The 20088-nt window shown below is 34.9% G+C and overlaps 1 protein-coding gene across 5 annotated transcripts in view; it reads left to right on the top strand.

Annotated features, from left to right (window-relative positions):
* LOC123526557 (protein polyglycylase TTLL10-like) overlaps positions 1-20088 on the top strand; it is a 38191-nt gene that overhangs the window by 6265 nt on the left and 11838 nt on the right. For 2 of the 5 annotated variants that reach the window (XM_045305768.2, XM_045305767.2), the window contains exons 2-7: positions 11652-11826; positions 14719-14837; positions 16497-16697; positions 17482-17644; positions 18908-19079; positions 19874-20020. In XM_045305768.2, coding sequence (XP_045161703.2) covers positions 11652-11826; positions 14719-14837; positions 16497-16697; positions 17482-17644; positions 18908-19079; positions 19874-20020 — 977 coding nt within the window. Of the gene's footprint in view, positions 1-5465; positions 5813-9120; positions 9420-11651; positions 11827-14718; positions 14838-16496; positions 16698-17481; positions 17645-18907; positions 19080-19873; positions 20021-20088 lie in introns of those variants that run through there. The other 3 variants (XM_045305766.2, XM_045305765.2, XM_045305764.2) reach the window with 3 other exon arrangements.

Genomic DNA, 20088 nt, shown 5'->3' with positions numbered 1-20088 from the left:
CCCCCCCACACACACACACCCCACCCACACACACTCCCCACACGCAAAAACAAAAAATCTTTTTTACGGTTCTCTCACTTTAAGTTATATCATATTATGATAATGTCTTGGTAAACATTTTTGAATAGTTGGGATTCAAACTCTCTTAAGAGGACTGGACACAGCACAAACTCTCTTAAGAGGACTGGACACAGCACAAACTCTCTTAAGAGGACTGGACACAGCACAAACTCTCCTAAGAGGACTGGACACAGCACAAACTCGCTTAAGAGGACTGGACACAGCACAAACTCGCTTAAGAGGACTGGACACAGCACAAACTCTCTTAAGAGGACTGGACACAGCACAAACTCGCTTAAGAGGACTGGACACAGCACAAACTCTCTTAAGAGGACTGGACACAGCACAAACTCTCGTAAGAGGACTGGACACAGCACAAACTCTCTTAAGAGGACTGGACACAGCACAAACTCGCTTAAGAGGACTGGACACAGCACAAACTCTCCTAAGAGGACTGGACACAGCACAAACTCTCTTAAGAGGACTGGACACAGCACAAACTCTCCTAAGAGGACTGGACACAGCACAAACTCGCTTAAGAGGACTGGACACAGCACAAACTCTCTAAGAGGACTGGACACAGCACAAACTCCTAAGAGGACTGGACACAGCACAAACTCTCTAAGAGGACTGGACACAGCACAAACTGGCTTAAGAGGACTGGACACAGCACAAACTGCTTAAGAGGACTGGACACAGCACAAACTCGCTTAAGAGGACTGGACACAGCACAAACTCTCTTAAGAGGACTGGACACAGCACAAACTCTCTTAAGAGGACTGGACACAGCACAAACTCGCTTAAGAGGACTGGACACAGCACAAACTCGCTTAAGAGGACTGGACACAGCACAAACTCTCCTAAGAGGACTGGACACAGCAAAAACCCTCCTAAGAGGACTGGACACAGCACAAAGTCTCCTAAGAGGACTGGACACAGCACAGACACAGCAGAAACCCTCCTAAGAGGACTGGACACAGCACAAAGTCTCCTAAGAGGACTGGACACAGCACAAACTCTCTTAAGAGGACTGGACACAGCACAAACTCTCCTAAGAGGACTGGACACAGCACAAACTCGCTTAAGAGGACTGGACACAGCACAAACTCTCTTAAGAGGACTGGACACAGCACAGACTCGCTTAAGAGGACTGGACCTCGCTTAAGAGGACTGGACACAGCACAAACTCGCTTAAGAGGACTGGACACAGCACAAACTCTCTTAAGAGGACTGGACACAGCACAAACTCTCTTAAGAGGACTGGACACAGCACAAACTCTCCTAAGAGGACTGGACACAGCACAAACTCTCCTAAGAGGACTGGACACAGCACAAACTCTCCTAAGAGGACTGGACACAGCACAAACTCTCCTAAGAGGACTGGACACAGCACAAACTCTCCTAAGAGGACTGGACACAGCACAAACTCGCTTAAGAGGACTGGACACAGCACAAACTCTCTTAAGAGGACTGGACACAGCACAAACTCTCCTAAGAGGACTGAACACAACACATACTGTTTTCCAGAGAAATCATTCTTACACACCAGCCTGGCGTTTCCAGTGATTTTGCACCTATGCCGGCTAAAAACCCATCTGGCATCCCCTATTCCAGATGACTCTCATGCTGCATGATTATGATTCATGCATTAATTATATATTGTTTACGTAAAATATGAAAAAAATATAAGGTACCTTGATTGGTTCTCTCTGTTCCATATAGTATATTTCTAGCTTAAAAATACGTTATTTTACGGTAAGAACAATAAAACAACTTTGTTAACAACTTAAGTGGAACTTTGTTATTGTGCATCACTGAAACATTATGATGTCACTTCTGCTTAGGGACATTAATTTCCTGCGCTTTGTGTACATACTCTACTACAAGAAAGAGTGCTACAAAGAAAGTATTTCTATTTGCTTTATTTATTCTGTTATTTGGAAAATACAGTATGCAAGAAATATAATCTGTCAGAATAAAAAGATTATATGTATACGATATTCAGGAAGTAAGGAAAAAACCATAGATTGCTTCCCTAACGGGAATTTTCCCCTACTGATATTAATAGGAAGATTGGACCTATTTTGACCAGATAACCAAATAAGTGCAGGAGAAATTGTTGTAATGTTGAAAACACTTTTTTTTTGACATAATCCTTTGACAGTAACAAGTTAGTTAATTATACTTCAATTAATTGGATACACCTAAAAGTGTGGCTTTTAATTATTATGTATCTTGCAATTATAAGTATGTTTGTCTCTATGATGTTTTCAGTTTGTCAAGTGTACTATTGACATGTTAAAATTTTTTTGGGCCTCCTTATCATCTGTGATCAGTGAATACACTTGACAAACGATTCCATTAAGACTTAGCCTTACATTTTGAGAAAAAAAATTCAAACAAAACCAAATCATAGAATTTTTAGAAAAGGTTATTTCAGATGAAAATTGAACAGCATATAAAAAATGTATATTACTCTACACAACAACTGTCAGTTTACTGATATATACATTGAATTCAAGAAAAGGGCTCAATATATAGGCAACAATTTCTGCATTCAGCACCTTTAAAAACTCACCATTTTCAAAGAACTGTTACATGTCTTCGTTTCAATGCACTTGCAATAATGTCTCAGTGCTGAAATTTCACATAACTAGGTTTAACATAGTTTTTAGCAATTGTTTATTTTTATTTCTTTACCAATGGTATTCATTTTTAAAGGGGGACAACTTTTTGAGAATATTTTATTTATCCATCTTAAGGGACAGTACGGAAGAACATGTAATGATCTGGTAGATTGTTGGTAAAAATGTTGTTTATTTATCAAATACTTCTGTGTTTTGACAATATACTCCTAAACCTTAAACAGAATAACTCTCACAACTTTTGTTGAAATGTGATAATAGAAAATCTTAATTTTCATGATACTTTTACTTTATATTTTTATAGATACAACTTTATTTTAGTTTTTCTATGATTTTCTGTGCTGGCCTGGACTTGACTGTAAAAACTATTAAAGTGCAGTGTATTTCTGCATATTACTTATATACTCTCTGTACCATTGGTGCAAGTGCCGGAGGCAGTTTGATAAATTCAAGCAGGTTTGGCTATCATATGACTAACTAGGATACCCTTGGTGCCAGCTTAGTGCCGATATTTATTTTTAGCGATGCTATAGTGCCAGTAGTGATCTATTTTTAGCTATTTTTAAGACGGAGTGCCTTGCGCAAGAACCAGGTCCCTAGGTCTAAGGTCAAGGTCACATTTAGAGGTCAAAGGTCAAATTCAAGAATGACTTTCCAGAGCATTTCTTCTTCATGCATATAGGGATTTTGATGTAACTTGGCACAAATGTTCACCATCCTGAGATTGAGTGTCGTGCGCAAGAACCAGGTCCCTAGGTCAAAGGTCAAGGTCACACTTAGAGGTCAAAGGTCAAATTCAAGAATGACAGTCCGGAGCATTTCTTCTTCATGCATATAGGGATTTTGATGTAACTTGGCACAATTCTTGACCACCATGAGACAAAGTGTCAGGCGCAAGAACCAGGTCCCTAGGTCTAAGGTCAATGTCACACTTAGAGGTTAAAGGTCAAATTCAAGAATGACTTTGTCTGGAGCATTTCTTCTTCATGCATATAGGGATTTTGAAGTAACTTGGCACATGTTTTCACCATCATGATATGGAGTGTCATGCGCAAGAACCAGGTCCCTAGGTTTAAGGTCAAGGTCACAATTAGAGGTCAAAGGTCAGATATAAGAATGACAACTTTATCCGGAGCATTTCTTCTTCATGCATGAAGGGATTTTGATGTAACTTGGCACAATTGTTCACCAGCTCTCGAAGGGTGTATTTTGTGTTTCTGATACCCTTGTTTGAATAGAGAAATATACTATTAGGAACATTCTAGCAAAACTGCTGTTCTTGTCATTTTTCGGGGGTGTTTTAACAGGAGAGAAAAAGTGTGTTAACAGAGAGAATCTCTTGCTCACGTGCTGTTATAACACCTTTTTATGTATGCATGTTCCATGGCAAAACGTTAACGTATTATGGCCCCAAAACAGATAATTCAAATGGAAATTACGTCAGCGTGAAAAAACAACTCAGATTTTTCCTCGCATTTCATGGAAATTTAATGACATTGCGTGAGAATGTATTCATTTATTAGTTTTTTTCTTGCTTTTTATGCTAGAATAGCATTAGCGCATGTTCATTTCGTGTTATAACATCTTCAGAATCCCTCAGGATATGTTGGCACCCTCGCCCTACGGGCTCGGGCACCAACCAATCCCTCGGGATTCTGCAGACATTATAACACGAAAAAACATGCATTATCCCAACATTGAGGAACTATCAAGGTATTCGATTTTTATTCCTTTTTATGAAATAAAATATGAATTACTGAATAAATCTACATGTATGTAGTTTGTTATAAGTTGTTTATATCACGAGACTCAGGAGTTTTCCAGCACTGGCTAAAGCATCAGAAATCCGCATCTGAAAGCACTAATGTCTTCTTCTTCATCTGTGGGTGAGGGGCATTATTAATTTAGTGGCATTTAACAAAGAAGTATAAAATACACAGAATGGCAACTGGCTGTAATCTCGCGTGATCTCGTGTCAGAGCGTGAATCGGCGTTATCTTAGTAAAAACAAACATCGGCGAGCATGGAGTTACAATTTGTACCTTTAAAACTACATTTGAAATGTATGTTAGCTTCTAAAACAACATTAGTTTAATGTGAAATAGTCTTAAGACACAAAGTACACGTGTCTTAACATCAGAAGAAGCGTGGTCATACAGTGATAATTAATTTAATCATGAATAATTTCTTTCGCATACAAAATGGCACATGGAGAACACGTCACTTCCGGTAAACGAGATCTCATTCAGTTGTCATGTTTTTTTTGGCGAGATTTGCTGTATATGCCTTTCAAGTTGCCAATCTATTTATTTTTATAGCTCTTTGCATCAAACTGCTTTCATGCTATCAAACAAGAAAAAGGGAATATTTAATGAGACATTTATTCATGTAGCCTACTGTTTAGAATTTAATATAAATATTAAGGTTGCAAACATGATTCTTGTTTTAGTTGCCAAACAATTTTGTTTTATCAATATCAGTATTCAAGACTCTCCATTTTAAGACATGGATTTTTCTGATCTCCAAGTTTGAATTATGGATTTAAAAATCATAACTTGTTAGGGAACTACATACAGTTGAATATCCTATTCATAGAGGGCTTATAATTGAAAAGGTTGTTATTGACTTACCAAACATGTCATATAATTACATATTCCATTTTTAAATGAACAAACCAGTTTAGCAATTTGTAAACATATTGCCCTGCGAAAACGCATTTGTCGCTTTGTTATTCAAACATAAACATAAGTGGGGAAAGTGTCGTATGATGCCAGATATTTAATAAAATCTGTCGTTCGTCCTACTGTACCTTTATTTATCATACAGTTCAATATGGAGATAGAATATTTAAATTTTTTGCGGAATATGAATTTTTAAAACGTTAAAGTACTGGTTGTACTTTGGTCTGAAGATTTTGTAAATTTTATTTACATTTATTTCTGACAGTAAACAGTTTAAAAGCTTAAGTTTTGATTTGGATTAATCATTTATTATAATGAAAGGGTATTACAGTTATGAACAAAGAAGTAAATCCGCTACGTTAGTTATGTATTCATACAGTCGTAGAATGGGTGGCGTAGCGTATTCTTGTGATGCAAGGTTACGAGGTAGGGAAATTTTTATTTTCAAATTTTAACAAAATTTATTCTAATTGTAATTAAAATTCAAGAAGCACAGAATTCAAGAAACAGTATTTGAATTTAAATGTTTATGATTATATTCAGATACAGAAAATAGATATTCAAATATTCAGTTTTAATTTCATCCAATGGTTAATAATGGTTTACCAAAACTCAGTTCTTAATCATTATTTTTACCATCAGATGACTGAATTAAATCAGAATATAAGTGGTAGTTCTATTTCTCTCAAATGAAGAATAAAAGAAAAGGTTTCATTGTCATTGATATGAAATGTTAAGTAAATTGAAGTGCATTAAAAGTATCAGTTCATAATTATTAGGAATGTAGCTGATGAACAAGCTTAAGACTAGTACAGGTAAAGAATGTAGTTTATGAATGTAGTTGATAATGTATTTTGAACAAATCCATTTACTCAGAGCAGTCAGCTGATGAAGGCTATGTGAGATAGCAGAAATATCAACCTAAAAACAAATTGCTCTTAGTAAATGGATTTATTCAAATATGGACAATCCAGAGCAAGAGAACAACCTTCATTGTTGTTTAAATGAATATAGTTGACAACTATAATTGATGAATTTAGCTGATGAATATAGTTTATGAAAGTTGTTTATGAATGTACTGAGGAGTGTAGTTTATGACTGTAGTTTATGAGCGTACTTTATGAATGTAACTAAAGAATGTTCTATATATATATGTAGCTGATGGAATGTAACTACCAGTAAGTAAGTGAGTGAGTGAGTAAGTAACTAGTTTATGTATAGCGGATGGCATTTGGCAGATACGTCCAACTGAAGAATGTAGTTATTGAATGTAAGTGATGAACATAGTTTATGAACGTAGCAGATGATTGTAACAGATGATTGTAACTAAAGAATACAGTTTATGAATGTAGCAGATGATTGTAACTAAAGAATACAGTTTATGAATGTAGTAGACGGTTGTAACTAATGAATGCAGTTTATGAATGTAGTAGATGATTGTAACTAAAGAATGCAGTTTATGAATGTAGCAGATGATTGTAACTAAAGAATGCAGTTTATGAATGTAGCAGATGATTAGAGCTAAGGAATGCAGTTTATGAATGTAGCAGATGATTGGAACTAAAGAATGCAGTTTATGAATGTATCAGATGATTGGAACTAAAGAATGCAGTTTATGAAAAACTAAAGAATGCAGTTTATGAATGTGGCAGATGATTGTAACTAAAGAATACAGTTTATGAATGTAGCAGATGGTTGTAACTAAAGAATGCAGTTTATGAATATAGCAGATGATTGTAGCTAAAAAATGCAGTTTATGAATGTAAGTGATGGACATATTAAAGCAGCATGCCTCCAGATTTGACTAAAAAATAATCTTTCTTTCAAATTGAAGTTTGATCATATTTTGAACATTAGAATATGAATTTTTCTTTCTAACATATTTTAAATGTTCCAAATCAAGAAAAAAAGATGACTGCGTCGGAAATCGAACCCCGGACCGCCACGGCAATAAAGACATTTTCCCATCGTTGTAACCAATAGCGCTACAGCTGAAATAGTAAATAATGATTTCAAAATATTTATAATCGAGACAGATTACCTGGAGTAAGAGCGTGACAAACGCTTTTCAATTTTCATCGTAAAAAGTAGTAAAAACAGCAATCTGACTAAAGTACATATCCTATTACCCTACGCATAGGATCTGAGAACGACCTATTCATGGCCTCGTTCTGACGACCCTTTCGCTAGCCAATCAGAGCCTAGCTTACAACATTTTGCAAATCTTCCTGTAGCCTTGACTTTTAATATTTACAATTCTTATGTCGTATTGTGTCAGATGACCGGTTAGCTCAGTCGGTAGGTCACTTGCTTTGTAAGTGAGGGGTCCCGGGTTCGAGCCCTGAAATAACTGCATATTTTTCTTACTCTTTGGCATTGGAACAAGACGTCTGATTGGTTAAAATAAAAATAGCAATACTGGAAATCCAAAATATATACAGAAGACGTATGTGAATGGGTCGTTCTCAGATCTTTGTTTAGAAGATCAAGTACTTCAGTCAGATTGTAAAAACAGCAAATTCTCAAGTGTTTCCATAACATAAAGTTTGTCAGTAATTAAGTTTTAAAGTTTCTTAAGAAATATAGCATTTATATCAAGATATCTAAAAAAATTTTTTTTTTTGTTGTCAAACAATCTGGAGGCATGCTGCTTTAAAGTATGAATGTAAGGGATTATGAATGTAAGTAAAGAATGTAATTTATGAAAGTAAGCGATAAAAAATGTTTTTAAACACTGGTATAGTTTATGAATGCAATCTGGAAAGCAGATTTTTTCTGCATATGAACTAAATTTCATAAGTTATCACTAAGTTACTGGATGTGAAAAAAGTTGCCATTTTACACTTATTGTTCAATATTTAATAGTACCATGCTTTTTTCAAGATATTTATTTATTTGGGTTTTTTGCGCACCAACATAGTATAAATTATATGGCGCCAAACAGGACTACAAATTTTGGTTTCACATCTCATTTACATCGACTGAGTCTGCAAACCAGGCTGCAAGTAAGGAATGGAAACTTATAAATATAGATATTTATAATTACGGCAGTTTACATTTTAGCCTTACAAATGCTTTTTGATTTTGGTTGTAAAAATTAGTAAAAACAACTAATTCTTAATTATGTTTCCATAACATACAGTCTGTCAGTAATTAAGTTTCACAGCTTTCTTAAGAAATATACGGTAGCATTAATTTCCTGATACCTATTTTTTTTTCTTTTTTTTCCGCACAATCTGGAGGCCTCTAATGGGAATAAAACTGGCACCCCCCTTATTTACAGTCTTGTCTTCTACATGCTGAGCTACCGTAACCATATGAGCACATACGACTGTATTATGGTATATGTAGTAACCAAAGTAAATTAACAAGCATGACAGTTATTTCAGAGAGAAAAATACAAAAAAGATCCACAGAAAGAATTAAATCGCTAGTATGAATGTGAAATATTGTGCTCTCTACAAATATCTTTGATTTTGATCCAAAGAAAGAAACTTTTATTATGTATAAACAAGAGCAAAATATTAAAACAATTATTGAAAACATACCGGTAACTGAAATTCTGGAGTAAGTTAATTATGTCATTTAACACCTGTAGTTTTGTTAAATCAATGCTTGCAAAGCGATAAGCAGAAATTTGTCCAATTCAATAAGTGTATTCAGATATTTTAAAAGTTTGTTTTGAAGATTCATAAATGTTTTATTCTGTAGTTTTGTATTGAAATTGATTTGTTTTTCAGTGTTTCGGAAACCCGGCTATTGTAAGACTTGGGTTGCGTTTGTATTTACGATAATACGTTTGCTTAAAAAGTGAAATATTTATTTTGGATGTTATTTTATCCTATTCCGCTCTTAAATGATTAATTGAAACGTTGGATAGTTGCTATGGATGGGAATTTAAGAGCTTTAAAACTACCGTTCGACTGGCGGGTACGAACAGTGTATCCGCACAAAGATAGGCTTATGGTGAATGGGAAAAATATGCGGCGTTATTTAACGGAAAGGGGAGTTTTACCTATTTGCAATGACATAGGTAGGCTTCATAAATTTGTGCTTTGCTTGTTTTTTTGATTGCTTATCATTGGAATTTTGTAAGTTGCTGTGTAAAGTATATGAAAGTAGCGATATCAACATTAAAAGTTTTAAAACAATTTCAGTGCTTTTAATTTAGATGATATCTAAGAATCATGAGAATAATTTTTCAGCTAATTTCATCAACTTTGATTAAAAAAAATGACAAAGTTATTTAAATTTGTTTGTTTTTGTTTTTAGCTCACCTGAGCACGAAGTGGTCAAGGTAAGCTTTTGTGATCGCCCTATGTCTGTTGTCCGTCGTCAATCATCAGTCCGTTGTCAACAATTTGACTGTTAACACTCTAGAGGTCACAATTTTGGCCTAATCTTAATGAAACTTGGTCAGAATGTTACTCTCATAAAAATTTTGGATGAGTTCGATATTGGGTTATCTGGGTTCAAAAACTAGGTCACCAGGTCAAATCAAAGGAAAAGCTTGTTAACACTCTAGAGGTCACAGTTTCGGCCCAATCTTAATGAAACTTGGTCAGAATGTTACCCTTAATAAAATCTTAGACGAGTTTTAAATTAGGTCATCTGGGATTAGAAACTAGGTCACCAGGTCAAATCAAAGGAAAAGCTTGTTAAAACTGTAGAGGCCACATTTATGACTGTATCTTCATTAAACTTGATCAGAATGTTAATCATGATAATCTTAAAGTCCAGTTTGAATATGGGTCATGTAGGGTCAAATTTAATGCACTAAAGACCATAATAAGATATATTCACTGAACCCCTTACTCAATATGTCAAAAGTAGATTAAAGTCAAATGAAAGAGAATCTGATAGAGTTAAAATTTAAAACTGAACAACTTGCAGTTGTATCCCTTGATTCCCCCCACTCCTTAAACAATACTTCAGCTCAAGTAGACCTTAATTGATTATAATGACATAAATAATTTAGTCTCTGTAAAAAAATTTCTGGAATCTTTTCTTAGTGATTACATATATAGAATGTATCAGTGTATGCGCCATTACTGAAAAATCTTGTCTTACACCCTGGTGTGTAGCATAACTCTTCTGCTGTAATTTATGAATACTATTTAATGCGAAAATTCATAATAAATTATCTACGTAAATAAAATAGTGCATATAAAAATAGTTTAAAGAATTCAAAAAGAATGTATCACTGGCTGAAGGTTTGGATGGAAATATCTGGCTCTTGGGGTAACTGCTTTTGTGGTAACTCAGCAGAGCCTTGTTCCCTTGAGCCAGATATTTCAATTTGCACCCTTCAACAAGTAAAAGATTTGCACCCTTCAACCAGTTAAAGTTTCTTATACTCTTCAGGATGAATCATGCTTGTATGAAATATGGTCCTCTGAGAAATGTTTATAGTAACAGCCCTATTAGTATCAATAGATTCATTTATTGCTTATAGGATTTCCATATTGTAATTATTCAATTACCTGTATGAAACCTACATGAACTGGTCTTTCACTTACAATACTTATCAATAATGTAAGGAACTCGATATTTCATTTAGTCTCATTGGATTTCATACACACTCACAATAGACCTTCATTTTTAATTAAAGATATCAGAGTGTCAGTTATGATTGAATGGAGTTGACATGATTTAATTACACTATAGAGGTTATTTGATCCTTTTTTCAATAAAGAGTAACAGAAAATTTATCTTAAAGACCTTTTAAACATGATTGTATTTAACCTTACTGCGAAGTGGAACATTAGGTCAGGTGAATATAGAAACTAACACCCCCCCTCCCCCCACCCCTGGCCCCGGCTTTCTCCTGTGCACCCTCAGAGACATTTGAAATTTAACTCCAAGTCTCCCACACCCCACAAGCGCGGGCTTTCTCCTGTGCACCCTCAGTAGTGGGACATTTGACTGTATTTCAGATTTAACTCCATGTTTCCCCCCCCCCACCCCCAGTAGTGAGACATTTGACTATATTTGAGATTTAACTCTGATATCTCTGTCTCTCATATACAGTCATACCTGTACTTAGGAGAGTCAAAATTTGGTCTTTATCTGATGATGGTCTTCTTTCACAGTTTAAAATACCTTGCTAGTATTAATGAAACTAGTTGTCTTAAGAATCAAGTTGTCTCTGTCCATAGGAGGTCTTTAGTACAGTTATGACTGTATATCAATTATAGTTTGTCATGGCAGCTGAAACACCAGACTAGCTACTTATCATTCATATTTTTTCTTATTTCTTTTTCAGGGGTAGAGACAGACACCCCTTCAGAGGCAGTTGAAGACAGCAGTGGGACAGAGTCCGGAAAGAAAATCCGTTGTAAAAAATCTCCTGGTGCCAAAGTTACCAAACTTCCATCTTGTAGTTTACCAACAAATATGACACCTACATTCTATGTTGGAGGTGGTAACGGTGTTTCTCTGTAAGTATATAACCGCGATCAATAAATTTTATTATTTAAGCAGACTCATTAAAAAGGGATAGAAAGCCCATGGTAGCTAATGTTACAGTTATAAATATGCTTGCATGTCTTGCTTGCTGGTATCTGACTGTCAGTATTTCTAAGTATGAATACAGTAAACTCCTTTTGTAACAATATGCATGGGACCCTGAAATCTTCGGAGTGCCCCATCTTGCCAGAAATGACAATACTGGAAGTGGATATCAAGGTAATGAATGAAACAACTGCAGATTCTGTAATACAATAAAGGCCATAAAATAGGGATAAAGCATTGTCAAAATGCTAGAGATTTGTAAGACATTTATAATAAAAATTGTATATGAACAAGAAAACTGTACATGAAATTAATAAATATAAAATAATAATAAAATAATTGCATGACATCTAATGTCATATAGGGACCAAGAAAATGTATCAATATGACCCCATCAGATATTTTTTAGATGCAAAATACGTTAAATTGAAAGCCAGAACTTAATTAATAAAGATATTGAATTACATCTTAACATTCAATATAATTGCAATAAGCTGTATCATCACATTTGAAATTTACTGCATGTATACATTTTTCCATAGTGTTGAGTGCTGTTTAAAGGTGTACTGGGTGCCGACCAGTCACCGGACAGAAATCGGGGTTTTTCCTTTGCTGTTTTATAAAAAATGAACACAAAAACATGAAATTTGCCTCGATAAAACTTCAGCTCATTTGTCATCCGAAAATGTAAAAATCTCAAACAATCGGACGTAAAACATCCGATATTTTAAGGCTCAAAAGGGGTAATGAAATGCACTACATCAAACGACAAGGTGGAATAGTCACCGGACAAATATTTCGAAGACTGATTATTTTTATTTGACGATGACAATTGTACTGAAAAAAAACTGATTATGTTCATCTGTCTTCTGCGCCTTCTAGAAACATGTTTTAATGCATATTCAAAGTGTTAAACTATCCTCGGGGTCGAACTACATTACAGCAGTGATTTACCCATGTTACCATTTTAAACGAAATACTATCTGCAGAAAATACCTCGGAGCTTATGCCGCCATAAGGAGCCAACAAAATCAAATCTATTTCAGTTTTTGTTACATTCGGAAAACCCAAGAAATCTTTAAATATTTTTATACAAATGAGGCTCGGATTGGGTGTAAATATATATTATAATATACAAGGGCATTCACTCATGCAGTATTAACACATGACCTAGCAAATGATGCAGACGTTCATTCATTTTGCAGAAACAGTATTATTTTTTACCAATATATGAACCAAGTGAGGAATGAATCAAAAAGAAAACTGTCGTCTGCAGTTCTAGGGGTCTGTGCTATACATGTAATTGGTTGAGATCCACTTAGTGCCCCGCAAAATAAAACAAGTTGCGCATGCGCACTGCCATTCCAATGCCCCAAGGTCAGAGGACAGCAGTTTTGTAAACACAGGTGAGAATTGGTACGATATTCCTCGTTAATTAATACTTATTTGTCAGTCAATGTTGATATATGAAAATGAAAACAAAGTGCTGAATGTTTCCGATTAGCCGATAACTCACTGAAGATATAATCGAAACAAAGCCCTAATTACGTTTGTCCGGTATATATATTCCTGTCAGGTGACTGGTAGGCACCCAGTACTAGATCCAAACATATTTAATATTATGAACAAATGCACAATTACTGCTTGCATGAAATTGAACAATTTTGTGGGTATTTCCAGTACTATGCATTAGATAGATTTAAAATAGTACACGCTTAATACATGTCTATCAAAATAGTGTATTTAATGTGTATTTCCAATAAGAGATCTGGTAGTCTTTTTAACAAACGACAGTTACTACACATCTAATTATGAACATATTACAGCTTCACACACACAATTAATCTACATACTATGAAATCATTTTTATTCGCCTAGGACGAATTTTCGCATTAGGACCGATGCGCGAATTTAAGACCGCGCTACTATTAATTTTTAATTTTATTTCTTCATTTCTAAAATTGAAAATGCACGGATTAAAGCCCGCGTGAAACAGTCTTTTTCACGTTTGCGCGAAATTTCATGCCAGCAAATTTAAATGATTTCACAGTATTTAGTAAAGTCCCATACATTTTATGAGGACTTTCTACATTTGAAATAAATATCTAAAGATAACCCCTGCAAAATGCAGTTCTTGAAATCATGAACACTTCAAACCATTAAAGAACTGTTCATGAACTAACCTTCAACAGTTCTTGATTTGTGTTCATGACTTTTTGGACATGAACTGTCCTTAAAATGTGTTCATGAACAGTTCATTAACTACTTAAGAATCACACAGAGTTCTTGAATTGTCCATGATAAAAGGTTAAAAGAACAGTCATGATGTTATTTTCTTGAATCTTTCATGCACTACTCATGACCGGTAGTTCATGAACTAATGAAGAATCATGTTCATGAATGGTTCACTGCTAGTTCATGAAGATAAAATGGCACAATAAAAACATATAGCAAGAAGTTCATGAACTATTCATGTTCAACAAAATATCAAGAACTATTCATGATGTGAATAGTTCATGAACTGTTCATGTACATTAGTTCTTGAAGTCATCTTTTACTTTTCATGCACTGTTCATGAACACGGTATTTAAGAATGTTTTAAGAATTTGTGCCATTTTATCTTCATGAACAATTCATGAAGTGTTCATGAACTCCATTCATGAATTATGCATGCACTGTTCATGAACAGTAACGTTTCATTTCACAGGGGTAAAATATAAGTGTATGGTGGGTATTTGATATCTTTAGAAAATGGTATTAAACTTAAAACTAAAGATGCATAAAAAAAACTCCAGACATATTACATTTTTGTTTTTCAGAGTTGAAGCTCCATTAGTAAGTCTTGGATGGAAGAGAATAACAGACAAATTTGACGAAAGGTTCAAGTTAAAATGGGTTGAGTGCAAAACTAGAATCAATTACGGTGCTTTCAGGGAAGGTATGTAGAAGGTTTTATTTTAATGCTTAGACATATAAAGATAATCGGTTATGTAAATATCATGGTAGAATTATTTCTTAAGCAAAATATATTGAAGGAAATTGGTTCAAGATCTATAAGGTGCAAAAGAAATATCAGTATGAATTATATATTAAAAGTGTTGAAAGATTCAGACTGTCAAATAAATTATTTTGAAAATGCTGTTTCTCTAATATTTTTTCCTCCTTAAGGTAGTTATGCATGTTTATCACTGCTAAATTGTCATTAATCCAGAATCTGATCCTTCACAAAAATAAATCCTCCGCCAAAATCATTCTTCCACAAAAATAGATCCTCCATCAAAATTGATCCTCCAACAAATTTATTCCTCCACAAAAATAAATCACAAAAATTAATGATTTCACAGTAACTGGAAATTCTTTTGTTACTTAGAACCATTACTGTCCTAAAATTTGAAAACTTGTGCAAAAATCAGCTGTGAATTTATATTTTTTTAATCATGGACAGATATCTTAAAACAAGAAACGCGGCAATGCCACGAAACCAGGTTTTCAACACTTTTCATAAGAATAAAAATGTATACTGAATCACAGTGCACCACTTTAAAGCACAACCCTAACCCTAACCCTAACCCTAAACCCTAACTCTAACTAACCCTAACCTAACCCTATTTTAGTAACAATGACCTTGACCTTGATCCCAGAAACCCCAAAATCAATCCCAAGCTACAACTTTATATAGGTTTTCTATACACCAAGTTTCATCATGATAGCTCATTCCTAAGTTAAGTTATTGACCGGAAACCCTTTTTCTATTTTAAGTAACAGTGACCTTGACCCCAGAAACCCCAAAATCAATCCCAGCCTTTGTCTTGATATAAGCTACATACATACCAAGTTTTATTCAAATATCTTTACCGAAACAAAAGTTATTGACCGGAAACACCAGTTTGACGCCGCCCGCCCGCCCGACCAACGACATACCCCAATCTAATAACTCAGGTTTTCGTTGAAAACCTGGTTAATTAAACTCACAGACACCACAATCATTTAATCCTGTGAGACCTTTCATTAAAATTTGCATCACAGGATAGTTTGAATACTCAAAAATGTAATCAGAATCCTGACTTTCTCATAGACTTCCATAAAAATGACAGTGAAGACATGCTTTAGGTAAAAAAAATTTCAAGTCAGTCTTGCAAAAAATCAAGCACATGACCAATTCTTTTTTATTAGTAGAGTGTTCTTAGCATATTACAGTTCTAAACTGAAAAAACATGCGTTTATCAAAATCCACATTGTATAATATTTTATCTTTAAGGGCAATATATAAGATCAGTATTTTTACAAAATAAAAGTGTGTAGAGCAGGAGTTTACTGTGTGCGTTATCCATCATTTGCAAAAAAAAAATTGGGTTCAGAGGTGGCAAGGCATATTCTTATCCATCCAAAGTGCATCCCAAAATCCTTTAATATCATACAGTTTTCAAGAAGTTTTGACTGAAACTTACAAAAATTTATCAATATGAAATAAACTTGACTTTTTCTTCAAGGAGTACAGCTGAAATGCATTGACTGCATTTATACTTTTGAGAATGTACCAACTACAGTTACAGTCCTTTTTTATTCACTTGAACTATTTTTTCTTTCTTTTTTACAGGTGACCAATTAGTAAATCACCTACCCAACTCTCATCTGCTCACAAACAAACTTGGTCTGCTCAACAGTTTGAAGGAGTATGAGCGGGTAACTCTTAGTACAAAAGGGAGGTTACCAAGGTTGAGAATGTCAGACTTTCATCCAGAGACATATAAACTTGATGAGAAATCAGACAGAGACTTGTTTCTAGAAGTTTATAAAGGTAAGTTTTGTTTTTAAATTTGTATGTTCTAAATTATAAGTAGTTAACCCTTACCCTGCTAAATTTCTATAATTAACTTGTCCATCTTTCATTTTGGACAGAACCATTAACTGTTAAAAGGGATGCTTACCAAAAAGATACTGACTGATGGCGAACAGTGCAGGCTGATCATGATCTGCACTGGTCGCAAAGGCAGAATCAGTAGTGTCCAGCATGATAAGGGTTAAGAAAAAAGACAACTTACTTGTCTTTGAGTAAATTTGACTGTACAATTATTTTAAATATACTGATTTTAAAAAAGAAAAGTCAAACCAAAAAACCAAGACAGAATAAGATTTATCAGTTTTATGATATAAGTTCTAAACCCTTATGGCATCGTCATTTTTATAGCGGCTGTTCTTAAATTTATGCCTAATTGTGTGACTTTAATAGAACTGATACTGCTTGATAAAACTCGCAACTTGTCTGATGTTGTTCTAGTATGGTCAGGTTACTGAGAAACTGGCTTAAGGTAATGGACCTACAATGGCAGTTGGCTGAGTTATGTGTTCTCTGTGTGCCATTTGGGCATTCAGTGGTGTTTACGGAAAGTCATATGTGCATAGAGCTATATTTGCATATAAAGAATGTCCGATTGCCTGATGAATACTTAATCACATGAAAATTACCAGTTGTCATAACGTGTCCACTATCTTAACTGGAAAGACTATACAATTGTAGGCAGGTATTAGGTCTTGAGAGGTGTCATATTTACAGGTGATACTGTATTATTGTTCTGTTTCAGACAATGAGATGTGGATATGTAAGCCTGTAGGTATGAACCAAGGCAAAGGAATATTCTTGATACGTAATCGTGAAGCCATTAACCAGCTCCTGGAAGAACGAGAGCAGAAAAAACAACAACCTCAAAAACCTGGCCGACCTCTCATGAACAGAATTGTTCAAAGGTAACTCTTTTTAAAGAAAAAAACATTCTCTTTGTGAAAAAGACATTCTGTTAACATCTTCAGGTTGCTGTCTGCTTAGCTCTATAGGGAGAGCACAGACCTTTGAATGGCTGGGATACTAGTTTGGTCACCCAGGGTTAGTCATGAATTAATAAAAGACATTGTGTTAGAAGTCATTTTGTCGTCCACCTCTGATTCATGTTGGGAAGTTGGCAGTTATTTGCAGAGAACAGGCTAGTTCTGGTACAAAATCCTGGAACACTGGTTAGCACTAGATAGCTGCCTGCCAACACAGAGCTGAAATATTGTCTAAAACATGCAAGGATAAACAAAGTCATATCCTTTCAATATAACAGTAAACAGTTTTCAATATAAAGTCAATATGTTAATAAAACATGATTTTCACTATATGCAGGCAAGGGCATACAGTGCAGGCCAGAGCCTACTGTGCAGGCCAGGGCCTACAGTGCCTAAATGGAATTTTGCCAGTGTAACTGTGTTGTATGTATAGCTAGAATCACACTGCCCCAGATGGGTTTGCAGATGAGTTCTGGATAGCATCCGTAATGCATCCGTAGAACTCCTAACTCATTCGTAAGTTATCCGGTGTATCTGTTCAGAAATTGGGGGCATCCAGGGGCAAGGGTGCGAAGTTTTGAACATGCTCAAAATGTTTCCACATAGAATATATCCGTAAGGAATCTGTAATCCATAACAGTTCTGAAAAGATCATAACAGTCCGAAAAAACAACCACGGTGGTAAAAAAACCAATCTGTTATGGTTTTATTCTGGTTCTAATATTAGGTTACTTAAGGTTCTGTTACAATTGCAATATTCATAAAACCCATTATTTTTCTTACACATCTGGAGAAATCCAGGGATGGGAATCTAGAACTCATCCAGAAGCCCATCTGGGGCAGTGTGATTCAAGCTTACAGCATGGTAATGACCATATACATATATATAGTCTTGAAACATGAAATATATAAATGTAGTAAGATTCATATTCTGGGACTTGTTAAACTCCCATCATGCATCAGTTGTGTTGGTGCAGCTTTGCCAAGACAATTTGATCACGCTGTTGCTGGACCAGCTGAGGATACAAAGGCAAGAAAATACAGGTAAAATCTGTCTCTTTGCAACTTGGCATAATGACAACATGAGCATCCAACAAAATTTATAAAAAGACATGTATATTATAGTTTGTCACCATTACTAAATGCACTGTAAACTTTGTCTTAATATTGTTATTTTTATTTCAGATATATTACAAATCCGTTGTTGCTAGAAGGCCGTAAGTTTGACGTACGAGCCTATATGCTGGTTGCTTCAACCGTACCTTTCTTGATTCTATATCATAAAGGATATGTGAGGTTATGTTGCCATAAATACGAGGCAGATAACATTGACCTTGGTGTACACCTCACTAATCAGGTATGAATGTTATAGGTACAGTATAAGTGGTAACAAAAATCTAAATATTGATTTTTAATCTGACTATTTGAACTTTTTTAAAAAGAGCTCTTGCTGTCAACCTTTCATCAATTGTCATTGGCCACATTTCACAGTCTTGCATGTTAGTAGATTTCTCTAAAACTACTAGGCTGGATACGTTTAATCTTTGCACAAATACTATACACTATGATATGGCCTTAAAGGACAAGCACTTAGCTCTAGCTTTTTATTTTGTATCTCTAGCTTTTTCTTTTGTCAAAACAAGTACACCTCACCTCTTGAATTATCCCAAAAACAGACAAAAGAAAAGCACTATTCATGAACATTATTTTGACCAAGGTCATAAGTATAATTGGTGTTTAACCCTTAGCCTGCTAGCGACAAGTGATTCTGCCTTTGCGACCAGTGCAGACCAAGATCAGCCTGCACATCCGTGCAGTCTGATCATGGTCTGCACTGTTCGCTATTCAGTCAGTAAATTTTCAGTGAAAACCCCTTTGAGTAATAAGTGGTACTGTCCAAATTGAAAGATGGACCAGTCCATTATAGAAATATAGCAGGTTAAGGGTTAAGCAATATGCAACATCATTATATCAATGTTATAAAGTAATACATGTTTTGATCTTAAAATTTGTGCTCAGACTGAACTACAAGTGACTATGGCCACATTCAGCTCCTGCAGTATTTGAGCCGCTGGTGTGTGCCAAGCTTTTACGGTAATATAAACATTTTTCCTATAGACATAAAAAGTAAATGTTTCTACTTTTTTACAGTTTGTACAGAAGAAGGACCCTAACTACAAAGACTTGAAGGAGAATACTGCATGGACTATGGACAAGTTCAATGAGTACATTAACGAGAGTGTTCGACCAACCTGCCCTGTAGAAATTGAAGAAGACTGGGTCTATAATACTTTTACAGTAAGTTGACTTGTTCTTTTTGTACAATTTTCATTGAACTTTGTGTCATTAATAGCAATGTACAGAAG

Source organism: Mercenaria mercenaria, chromosome 14 (assembly GCF_021730395.1).
Source record: "Mercenaria mercenaria strain notata chromosome 14, MADL_Memer_1, whole genome shotgun sequence".
NCBI classification, from domain to species: Eukaryota; Metazoa; Mollusca; class Bivalvia; order Venerida; family Veneridae; genus Mercenaria; species Mercenaria mercenaria.
The sequence above is the reverse complement of the archived record's forward strand: the minus strand, read 5'-3'. Positions and strand labels throughout refer to the sequence as shown.